Genomic DNA, 13,247 nt, shown 5'->3' on the forward strand with positions numbered 1-13,247 from the left:
GTCACACCTCCAATTCTGAATCATTCCACATGCCGACTCTTCAGGATATAAAATTTTTTCATATTCACTTCTGGCTTTGAGATACTAACCTATTCTTGAAAATACAACGGTGATGATTTTCTAATATAGTGTGTCATAGACTACTTGATCCTAGAAGCTATTTCGAAAAATCTGTTCAAGGGTATGCACTTCTAGCGATGCCATTGATTGCACTGTGGATATACATTTCCTGCTGCACTATAAAAGCATTGCTGTTCAACTCTTTTACAGTAGCACATAAAAACATTAAGAAATAATACTTTTCTAGTGTAATAATAATTGTCTCTTTGTTTATAAAAAATGTGTGATGGGTACACATGTATTATCATTTTGTTTTTGTTCTGGGAACAGAATAATTTCCAACAAGATGATATAAAAAACTAGTTTTCAGATTGAACTTTCAAGACACAAAGTGCAGACCAGAATGAATTATCGCAAGTATTGCGAATTATTTCTTGTCGACAAGTTGAGGTACAACTGAGTATTTAATGGTGCAGAATGATGAACTCATGAACAATATTGAATAATAATTTAACAGACTTTAAAATGCATCCTATTTTGTCTTTAGAAATGATTTTGCATTCTTGAAGTCCTGGAAAAATATTTAACTATCGAGCATGTAATTATTGGCCACCTTGTTGTAATTTCTTAGTAAAACTTAAATCAGTCAATAAAAGAAAATTTTACTTCTGCAGACAAAGAAGTTTGCAGATGTAATCATCCCCCGAGGTGCTGACAACATTGGTAAGTTAACAAATCAATTTTTATCAGTGAAATGTTTTCAATTTCCACCTAACCAATTTTGAATTTGTGGATATCTTTATTGACAGAAATTCCTTATAGAGTTATCTAATCACTATTTTTTAGCACTTTTGCTTGTGTTTTTATTTTCTATTACATATCTTAGTAGTGTTAGAGGTGAAAGTTTAGATAAATAGTAAAATTAGTTTACTTGTGACATTGTATTATTCTTTTTTAATTTCTTGCTAGTTGGTATTTTTGGTTCCCATTTCATGTTACTCTTACATTTGACTTCTTTACTCATAAATCAAATTGTTTTACTTTTATTTTCTATAATCTACATAATTTATTTAGTAATAAGTACTATTTGAAGTCTCTTAGAGGCAAAGTGGTTCTTTCAAAGCATTGAAAACTTGATGGCTTACATTGACTGAGGTATTTAGTCTTTATTTCCAATCTGCCTTATATCTGAAGTAACTCTTAAATGTAAATTGCATCACAAATGTGAGGAAATTATTTTTACAAATAAGAAAAAAAAGCTCTTTGTAAGTGTACATACCTTCTCGGGTTGTGGAAACAGCCTAAAATATATGTGTAATATGCCATTGTGGAGCCTTGAATTGTTTTTCTAAATGTGTGAATTCTTTTAGCAATATCAGTGTTAGCGGAAATTTTAGGCGTACACTATGTTAGTCCTATGCCTATTTGATGCACTATCTTTCTTTATGCAGTGATAAAATGTGGAATGAATCTCGGTTCCAGTACTTCCCTTCTATTCAACATTTCTTTATCTAAGGTTCTATGAAAATGAAAGTTAAGAAACCCCTAACATAATGCCATCCTTTTTATTTATATGCATGGTAATGGAATCATTACTACACAAAAAAATTTTATTGTATTTAAATGTATAGTGTATTCTGTTGGTATTCGAGGTTTCATTTAGGACTCTGGTGCTAGATCCTTATGACCTACAGATAAAGATGAAAGATCCTCTTTCGCCCAGAATGGCCCCAGTACAAAGTAGTGCCCAGGGTTCTGACTGGGAAATAATAGATGGGGGTAAACAGCATCTATAAGTATGATTGGTAATGAGATAAAATCAGTGTAAAATACAATGGTAAGGTTTAAAAGAGAGAAATTTGTAGGTATAGTAGATGGTAGAAGAGACTTCATAGTCTCAATCTCGCCTCAAAATAAAGACGACTATCTATCTCTCACCTATCCTTACCGTTACACACAAATTTGAATGATTCTGGGATGTTTTTTTATTTAGTGGCAGGCATGGTGTGTGAGTAGCAACAGAAAGGATTGTGAAAGGGATATAAGAGATTTGTATTGATAGGGAAGAATTCTTATCTTTAGTATTGTTGTAAGTAATTTCCAGAGCCCTGAATTTCATTGAAAGTCACCGTAAAAGTTTTCATCTCAGCAATTGCATTTCCAGTGCCTGGTCATTGTGCTCTGCAGTTGATGCGGGCATAGTTAGTTGAATCAGAAGAAGAATATCAGTTGTGCTATTTCGTATAAATATATTGTTTGTGAATCAGTATAGTTTTTATTTAAAAATGCATGCTTTTATGCAATAATTTCTACCTTGTAATTGTCCTTTATTGTAGTATTTTCACTAGCAAAGATTTCATTTTTAGTTAAGCTTGATGGAAATGATTTACAAGGATTATAATTTGCGATTTAAGCTCTCTTAGAGGCATGCTTAATTTTCTATATTTAAGTCCATCAAGTCCAATAACCAAGCTATAATACTCTAGCGTAGGTATGCATAGTAAAGCAGTTATATACAATATTATTTTATTAGTTCAATTGATTGGACAGCAATGTACTATAGAATTAATTTGATTACATACTGGTCTATATCATATGTTGTTAACCTACTTCAAATCAGCACTCCATCAGAATTTGCATATCCAAGGGAAATCCTACAACAGTAAATGAGACCAATCTGCCCTTTATGAGTTTGGTGTCATCAAAAAGTTTTAGGGTTAAATTAATTCATTTTGATGAATAAAGCAATTTGTCAAACTAAATATCTTCACAAATTTTCCTTTGGCTTTGATCTTATAGTAATGTTCTTATTGATCATGCGAGAATATGATTGTAAGTGTGCTCTGTTTATATGCAGGAGAATAACTTCAATTCGCCTTCCTTTTATTAACCCTAGAACGGTAACGGGGGTGAAAAAACACCCCAGAGCGGTTGAAATCTCGCGCCAAACGAAAACATTTTTCTCTCATCTGATAAACTTTGAAAAAAATATTTGTCACATGATTCTACATTTTAAAAAACAAAAAAAATACCCTCCATAGGACTCTTGTAGTCATAATGGGTGTGAGATACGAATTTTTGATGATTGTTACCAGAATATGGTGAAAAAAATAGTGTTACCATACTAGGGTAAAATAAGTTCCATCTGAATTTTGGTTACATTGGTTCACAGAATTGATAGTTATTTTACATTATTTAATTTGAATAGTATTCATTATTTTAGTAGCTTATATTATTGGTTAATTAGTATTTGATATTATGGCCATGACCATAAACATACAAGGTCTTGTAATTGGCAATTCTCTGAACAGTATAATTTTTTCCTGGAATAAAAAATGGGATTTTGAAAATTGGAATGATGGGGATCAGATTCAATTGTGAGGTTTAAAATTTATGGTATTTGTCTTGTGAAAGCACTCTTTTGGGCAGGGTTCGATCAGAACCATGGTAAAATTTTTGAAAGAATAATAATTAATACTGGGTAGTTATGGAATAGTTTTAATTTATCTTTTAAGATATTTTAATTTATCTAAAGTCGTGAATAATTGTATTAATGCCGTAATCAGGAAAAGTACCATCAGCTATACTATCATCTGTAACGGTATTAATTAATTTTTTCATCACACATTATTAATTTAGTAAATTTTATATTGTTAAAGCTTTTAAATGAAAAGTGTTAGTGCATTTTCTACTCAGCGTATATCTAAATAGTTTTGTGAAAAGTCAGTTTAGACAAATAATATTTCATGAATTGATTTTTTTAAAATGTCTTATCTCAAAAATTTTGGTGGAATGGTATTTGGACTAATACATAGATTAGTGTACATGGTAGAAAATAAGTGTGACTTTTTATTTTTTTCCGCAATGGATTTAATTCTGCTGTATGTCCCATTGAAAATGATGGACACATTAGATATTGTAGTGATTCATGAGTAGCGTATCTGTGTAGCATATTAATAATAAATTGTGTAAATTTTAAGTAATATGTATTGTGGAAATTATAGTTTAGTTTTTCACAAAAAATACAAGATTTTGAACTGTGTTAATGTTCAAAAGCAATAAATCTGTTTGAATCACACAATTTTCCTCTAAATATTTGATTTATATTTCAGTGCTGTATGCTATATATACATATATATATATACATATATATATATATATATACATACATATATATATATATATATATATATATATATATATATATATATATATATATATACATATACATATATAAATATATATATATATATATATACATATATATATATATATATATATATATATATATATATATACATATATATACATACATACATATATATATATATATATATATAGATATATATACATATATATATACATATATATATATATATACATATACATATATATACATATATATATATATATACATATATATACATATACATATATATATATATACATATACATATATATATATATATATATATATATATATATATATATATATATATATATATATATACATATATATATATATATATACATATACATATATATACATATACATATATATACATATATATATATATATATATATATATATACATATACATATACATATATATACATACATACATACATATATATATATATATATATATATATATATATATATATATATACACACACACATGTCAATAATTTATTTAATTACAATTCTTTAGGTGCTAGCTGCAGACTGGAGTATGTCTCCTAGAAATGCTGATTTTGCTTGTGTCTAAAGTAATCACATGTGTTTTAATCAAATGGGTTTCCTAATATTATGCTTAAAACGTTTTTTACATTATAACCCTTTGTCATTATAGTAATATAGATATGTTGAATTCATCTGATAAGTAATTAAAACTGAGGGTAAGACCCCCAAAAAGTATAGAAATGATAAAAGTTGTGATTGAGATCAATGTGCTATTTCAGAAGTTGGATTTTGATGAACCATTGCATTGCTTTATGCATGGTGGCAAAGGGAAAGGTAATATTAGTTTATCCTTATTACTCTGCAATGTATTACAACCTTAATATAGTATCCTCTGAATAAGTAATTTTGATAAAGTGATCACATTGCTGAAGACTATATTAGTATTAGGTTGTAGATGTTAGAAGAAAATTATACATGGATTAGCAGTATGAGTGTTATGAACAAGAAAGTATATACCTCTATAAGAGGTACAAGCTGAGTGAATAGTTCTTTCTTAGTTGACAAAGTTTTTGGTCATACCATCATCATGTATAATTCTTTCAAAATTAATAATCTCCAGATATTGTAAGTACAACTTATTTTAATTTCAGATGCTTTTATTTTACTTAATAATTACCTGAATTGCTAACATTGTGTTGATATCTGTTGATTTGCATGCCGGAGTGCTGTTTGTGATTTTATTGTGACATGTCTTCATGTGACAGTGTCGGTGATTTTACCATAATAATCAATTAAACTTTTTTTTTGCGTGGGGTTCTGTGATTTGTTTAGCTGATAAAGGAGGATGTTATACCCGAGAGAAGTTAAGTAAAAATAAAAAAATGTTGATTTGAAATATAATAAAATAGTCAATTAGTCTACCTGTGATGTTTGTTTTTATGAATTTTGGACAAGATAAAATCAAATTTTTTTATCATCAAATACCATGCAACAACATTGGGAAGAAATTGAAACTCTTTCCAGACTGAATCTAGCCTGTAAAATTCAGCCCTTGCTGCAGAGATAGGATTAGGAAAATCCCTGAAAGCCATTGCGCTTAAATTTATTAATGCTTTTGCAGAATGTAAGCACTTAGTCTTATTGCCTAAATGATTGCCTTCCTTAGTTCCTTTATTTTTACCCCTTCATATCACCCAATATGTCTTCCATCATTATCTGACATTCCAGGAACACTTGTTGTGTTTACTATTCCTCAGTATTCATTTTTTTTACTTATTTGAATTTTCCTCAACCCTATAGCTCAGTTTGTCCTCTCTCTCCAGTTTATTTTTTCCATGCTTATCAATACCAATATCTCAGTATTCTCCAGTATATGTCCAACCCCTTTCCAGGAGGCACCAATTTGCTGAAATATTCAATGTCTTGCTCTGAAAATCCTCTTTTTTAACTTCCTTCTCGTGGTAAATATATTTTGCTAATATGCACACTTATTCACCTATTGTTCTGATTTTTCGGCCATTTTTTTCCTGCATGCACAAGAAATGTTGGAAATAAATTTTTGATCATAAGATTATCCTGGGCTATGTTAAAAAAATCAGATTATAATCAAAGTAATCAGAATAGAAATACCTATAGTTATTTAAAGGCAGGAAATTAAAGTGAATGAAAAACATCTAATCGAGTATTTCCTATCCTAAGGACAGGAATTTTGTAAGTATGCTGTTGCCATAAATAATTTAATATTTGAAAAGCTTTTTCTTTTTTACAACCAAATGATGTACCCTGTGCTGGGTCCAGAAATCATTCATTTAATAAGAGGATGAATGCTGGACCTATTGACAGGTCATCCATTTATTTATAGTATTGATTGTTGGACAAAAGTAAACTCTTAGTTAAAATGTGTGGTCATATTACTCATGGGCTATCATTTCCATTTCATGAGCGGCAGTCATCTCAGCTTAAAATCGTATCAGATGAGGGTATGCTTTTCATGTAGGCTACTATTCTGAGAATACTTTTCTTTTATACAATGAGAAGTAACTGATTTTGTGATCTTATAAGTTAAAAGTTGATGGATTAGTAACTTAAACACTGTGTTTGTTTTGGCAAGTTGCATTAGAATAGTGTAATTTGGTTTCTTGTCTGATAAAGTAAGAGTTGAAAAGCAAAGATATTACATGTTTTCTAGCTACTTTAGTGAAAATTAGGGTGAACTTGAATGTTAAATATCATGAACGAAGTAATAAATATATCATTTTTGTTAATTAATGCCTGCCTCATTGTTTCATTGTACAAATTGTTTTGTTTTATGGAATTAATGCTTCTGGAGACGTGATATCTTTTCATATGCCTCATTCTCATTTTTCTCTCTCCCTTTGTCTCAATCCTGTTATAGTTAGTGTTACAAAGGTGGAAATGTTTCCTCATCATCCATTCTTGAAAAGCTCTGAAAATTAAAATTTTTGTATCCTTCATTTATGTATCCATTCAAATTTACTGATATTGGTATATGTTTTTTCCATTAGTTTTATGAATTCTTATGCCTGTATAAAGATTTCTTCTTACTGCCATGCCCTGAAAGTGACTTAGCCATGAAAAAGACCGAGCCAAGTTAACCTGGTGTAATGAACTCATTGGCTCTCACAAAGGCCCCAGTTTTTAGTTAATTGTACAGTATGGTGGTTTTATTGTGAGGTTTTCACTTTCCTGTGCTGGCCTTTGATTGATGCACTGAAATCAAGAGTTTAGTACCTATTGCGTACTTATAGCTCTTTTATTCAACATGCAAATTATTTGTTCAGCCTTCAAGGCTAGCATTGATGGAACTACTATAATTTGTAAATGTACTAATTTCAATTATTATTCAGTACTACATGTACCCTTTATATGTTTAGGTATGACATTTTTAATAATCAGTGTGGTTTTCGCTGTAAGGAGCATTTCATCATACGGTTTTAAATGCCTAGGAATACTACCTAATATCTATACATTAGGTTAATCATTTTTAAAATTCAAATTAGTGCTCATTTTAAGGACAAATAGTCTCAGACTTAAGTTATGAAGGAGTTGCATAATACTATGAGTGCATAAGTACAGATCACTATGTGCATGCCAATCATAATATCATCATAGGCCTATCATCAAATGTGCATAAGCCTGTAAAATTTACTCCAAATAATCCCGTATTTGGCCTATTTTTGATAACATCAGAATACAAAAGCATATTTCTGAATGCACATGCACTTTCTTATATGTATTCACGATTTAAATTTTAATGTTTCTAACATGCTGTGGTATAGTTCTTTTTTATTTACATTTATACATATCTAGCATTAATAAGAAATTTTATTCATTTTGATTTCCGCAGTGGTCCATTTGCTCTTGAAGTTTTTGTCAAGCTTCACTGCTGTTTGTGAAGGGTTTTGAAGTTCAATGTTTCCCTTGTTTTGCATTGAGCTTCTTCTGGAGTGGAGTTGCTTTGCTCCTCTAAGGGTATGCCGCATCATTGAGTCACAAATTCTCCACATGCAGCAAACACTGAAAGCCACTTAGGAAATTTGTTGGAATTGTTATTAAAGGAATTTTGGCTTAGCCATTTCAAGTGAAAAGATTTCAAACCCTTGGTGCAAAAACAGAAAGATCAGTACAGTTATTGACAACATACCTTTGAATAAAAGTTAACCAGGAAAATTTAATTCAAATCATACCTGTGATTCCTCAATATGAATAGGATTTACGAAAAGGTTTTCGAATGACGTATGCGTCTTACCAGAGAAAGGAATGTATGTGTTTTGATGTATTGTAGGTATAGTAGGTTAGTCTGTTGTATCTCCCTGTTGTTAAATAGAGGCAGGCATGAGTTAGCTATCTATAAAAAAAATTTCTTAGGATTATGGAATTGTGATACATACTTAAGGTTGAAGTCAGTACACTTCTAGAATATTTAAGAAGCCAGTTTCTCCAAGTATACATATCTTTATGTACCTAAGCAATCGACTTTTGTCAACTTACATTCGATTTATCAATGCTGCGGTTGCACAAAAAAATCTTTTTATATTGAAAGCTTATATTAGCTCCAGAGGAAGTCATGATTATATAAGGAAGATGCTGTCTGTATATTGTATATGCTGCAATACATTTTGACATGATTTCAATCTCCTATCCATAGTAAGTCCTACTTTTAGGCTGTTTAGATGATTCCTTGTTTTTCATCATCCTTGATTTTTGGCACTTTGTGAATTCTCATTTGTGTTTTCAAATATTTTAGGGTTTGGAATTTGAATTTACAGTGGAATATATTCAAGCGTTTTAAATTAATTCAAAGGAATATCACATCTTGTTTTCAAAACTCAAAACCAGGTGGTCAGAGTTTGGTAATTTCATTGACCTACATTGGAGCAAATTTTTCATGCCCTTTTTTTGGTTTGAAAATATGTGAAAATTTAGGAATCAGGAGAAGAATGATTTCCCTTGTTAGTTTTTTCATTGAACATTGATTCACATGACACAGAAGTTTTGAATTAAGTCCTGGAAATTTTCAATGGCATTGTTTTGGCTTTTGTAAACAGAAATTTTGTCAGATTTTTTTCTCCTGTATCCTTCTCTGTTTTTATTCAGTCTAATTTTAGCTTTCAGCATATTAGGGTATCATCGTCATGAGTTCTCTCTTTACCTTGCAGTTGCTATAGACCTGATAGTGCAGCACATCTGGGATATTTTACATGGCAGTGGTGGATGGGGTAGCACCCCACAGCTCCCTACAATTGCCAATGGGTGCCTAATTCGCCCATCACCGACCTCTCCTCCCTCCTCTCCCACGACCACACGCGTCAACAAAGCCATGCTTCGGTAGCTGACTGGCTGCAGGCATCATCACTTCAGGAGGCCAATTGTTGCTAGCCACTAACCAGGCATCCGACTGTCCTCTTTGTAACAGCTCCTCTTGTAATTTGTGTGGAAACAAAATGCGTCCAAACATCATCAGATGTCAAGTCAATTCATCCCAAAGGAAATGATCGTATCAGTGGCAGTGTAATTAATATCTTCCAATATTTTCCTCTAGTGTTAGTTAATCTGTGAAAAACATACATACCTCCTTAGTTTCTTATGGTAGTTGATATACAATGGCTGAGATTCCCCTGACAGATTATTAGTCCCATGCCTGTGTGTAATCACTGTTACTAGATGTTTTGACCATTTCTGTCTATTGTTTTATTTACCACATCTGATATTTTTGGTTTATTGAATGGGAATTAATCAGTTGATCTGCATTTCATGTAAGTTGTAATTATTACGCCTGTCTGAAGTTTCCTATATTTATTATGTGTATTGTTTCCACTTTGATCATAAAATGATTCACTGTGGTAGAGGAGATTCTCAATTCCCAATTGGCATTTAAATATTTAATACTTTGCATTTTGACCTGTTTGCTTCATTTTGAATGGAACTTGTGAGCTTGAAGATATTTCATATGAATATTTTTCTCGTAACTTTCTTTCAATTAATATTTAGAATACTAACATTCGAGGAGGCATTACAGCCACATCATTGGTTTTAAATATTTAGTACATAATCAGTTTGAATATAGGCTATTATCTTTTGTGCCACCAATTCATTGGTAGTATTAGCAATGTGTCAAGTTGACTACTCTTACACTACTTTGGAGGTCAAATTTGGCAAACGTTGATTGCACACAAAATGTTGCATTATTGTTATTGGACCCACGAAACTAATCGATGTGCATTTACTAGGAAATTGGCAGTCCTGCAAAGCATTACATGGAGGAAAAGATATTGGTGGCCATTTATCAATGTCATTTGTTTAAAGCTATAAAATATCATGGAATGCAGGATATTTACTTTTTGTTTTGTATGCTTTACATGCTAAACTGGATTCCATGTGAGTTCTTGTAGACTCTGCATTCAATGAGCCACCCACTTCTGGAATGTGGCAAGTGGGTTCCTCCCTTAAACAAGTTACTTAAGAATTTAATAGAAAAGAGTTATGTGTATCTCATGAAGTACACTTCCTCATTCCTATTATTCAATTTTAACGTAACTGTTAATAGGTGGCTATTCAATTCCTGTAACTGAAGTTCTTTATTGGAATGATTTTAAATTGTGTTTTGGACCATTATTAAATATGTGGAATCCCAAGTTCATACAGCCATTGGCTCTGGTCCTTCTAGATCTGTTTGTTGGTTTAATAAAATCACTCAGTCAATTTAGTTTGATAGAATTAAGAGGCCAGTTTTGGTCCTGGGTCTTACTAATGTTGAAACTAGAAGTCTACCTTATGGCCCCTACATTGTCATGCATTTATTTATTTGTATGGTACTGTATGCAGTATATACACTGCTCTGAGGTGGCATTATATTTACCTTTTTTTTCCTTTCCATTCCAAATATTATTTTACTGCTTGATATCTGAAGTAAATATTTTTGATCATGTTGGAATGAATATTCTCCAAGATTTTGTGCATAAATAATGTCTAGTTTGTAGTTATTAATAAAATTCCTGCCTATTCATTGTATTTTAAAGTAGACACCCATTAGTATTAGGTCTTTTTTGGAATGGAATCAGTGTGTTAGAATAGGATCTATCGTTTTTTGGATGGGTGTAAGTCTATAAATATTCCTATTAAAAGATGCAAGTTCATTTGTCAAATGCAGTTGTTTAGTTTTAAACTTAAAAAAACATTCGTTAACATGTTACTCTTCAAAGAGTATTGTGTTTGTGCCATTCACATTGCATTTACCCAGATGTAGGAATTTTTGGTTTTTAAGTATTATTATTAGTTGTCATTTCAGCTGTAGTAACCCTTATTAAAAACACACATGTGCCCACCATGGGTGTGGTGCCTACACTAACCTGAGAAAAGGATTGAGACAAGAAAACAATGATTTTAAAAGAAGGTTAAATTTTTCCTCCCTGTAATCTCAACTCTGATGGTCCCAGATCAGCCTCATCTCAATGAGTGTGACTCAGAATAGAAGTTCAGCTGATGTTAGCTTCACATTTGGGCATACTTTTCTATCATGAGTTGAAAATATGTTACTGTTGTTAATTTTTACAGACTGTTCATGAGATGGCATCAGCCATCCTCTTGGGGGTATGCTTGGACCTTTTTATTGAACGTATGAGATGTTTCAGAAATTTCTTGTAAGCCTGCCAAAGTTTCAACAAAAGTGTATACCTATAAAGAGGAACAGTCTAAAAATTCCCAAACTTAGATTTTATATTTCACCTGAAGATTTCTTTTTCTTGCAAATTCTTTATACCAGTTAAACTTTCAAGTACATTCTCGCCCCAATAACCAATTTCACTGAGGTTGATAAAAATTGAAATTTTGCTCATTCCTTTTTAGTTAATTTTGTCCAAATATGATCCACCTTGAAAAACTATTAAATTGAACTTCTTAGATTTCATCAATGAAAACCAAAATGTTTTCCATAAATAGCATTAGCAAAGATTTCTGTTGTTGAAATAAGTATCTTGCAAAACTTCTAACGATAGTCACAATTTAAATAAATATTTGATCAGAATTTCATACTTTTGTATGTGCAATACTTCATTTCAATCTCCGTTGAATTATGCAAGACATTTTATACATTTTTAAAGAAAAATACAATTAAATGATTTTATGTGCAGAGAGTAAACAGATAAAAAGGTTAACTGCTGCAGAAATTGAAAATATATAATGAAGTTAATGTAAACATTAGCCTTAACTGATTTAATATGGTACTTTTGAAATATTTTATTGTTTTCCAAAATGTCTGTTTAGTTAGCTAGCTTTCAGCTTTTGAATCTGTAGAAAATCAACAGTAGTCAATTGTTTAAGCAAGAGTGGCCTTAGAATTTTTCCTTGGTGGTTAGACAATTTATACTCATCCAGTGGAAAGTACTGCTTTCTGTTTTATCCGACCATGTTATAGGCTGTATCAGTAATGGAATTTACCATCAGTGATACACAGTTTGTAGCCATATCACATGATTGAAAAAATAAGTGGTGATGATGATGTATGCGTACTTCTGAGCAGATGAAAAAAAATCTTCTAGTCTTGAATCTTCGGGTAATAAATATGCCTGGTATTAAATTTTAGATAACTGCCAAAAATGGAAGTGTTTGTCTTAGTGTAGCAATTGGTATAAGGTTGTCAGATGTATGCTAAGAATCAATTAATGTAATTTTAAGATTCATTTGGTTGAGTAATATCACGCAAGTTATTAAAGTATTCAATTATAATGCATGATGAAAGGAACTGGAATTCTAAAAGTTACTTCATTGCTAGCATTTGGTTTAGACAAGCTGCATGAGCTGAAAATGAATCAATTTTTATGTTGTTTACAATAATTTAAAAGTTTTCTGTAAGCTGTTATTTAAAGCCAAGGATTTGCTTGAATGACTCTGGAAGATTATTTTCTTACATATGAATTTATGGATGAAATTTAAGTCGTATTGAAAATACATTCATCTAAGAATCAATGATTTTATTGTTACCTTT

General features: G+C 30.9%; 1 protein-coding gene across 2 annotated transcripts in view; it reads left to right on the forward strand.

Moving 5' to 3' along the window:
- Positions 1 to 13,247, forward strand: part of Uck (Uridine-cytidine kinase) — a 34,382-nt gene that overhangs the window by 7,678 nt on the left and 13,457 nt on the right. The window contains exons 6-7 of one of the 2 annotated variants that reach the window (XM_071587670.1): positions 735 to 783; positions 9,424 to 11,121. In XM_071587670.1, coding sequence (XP_071443771.1) covers positions 735 to 783; positions 9,424 to 9,596 — 222 coding nt within the window. In that variant the 3' untranslated portion in view covers positions 9,597 to 11,121. Of the gene's footprint in view, positions 1 to 734; positions 784 to 9,423; positions 11,122 to 13,247 lie in introns of those variants that run through there. The other variant, XM_071587680.1, reaches the window with a different exon arrangement.

The sequence above is a fragment of the Hetaerina americana genome, unplaced genomic scaffold, assembly GCF_022747635.1.
Source record: "Hetaerina americana unplaced genomic scaffold, ioHetAmer1.1.p SCAF_1, whole genome shotgun sequence".
NCBI classification, from domain to species: domain Eukaryota; kingdom Metazoa; phylum Arthropoda; class Insecta; order Odonata; family Calopterygidae; genus Hetaerina; species Hetaerina americana.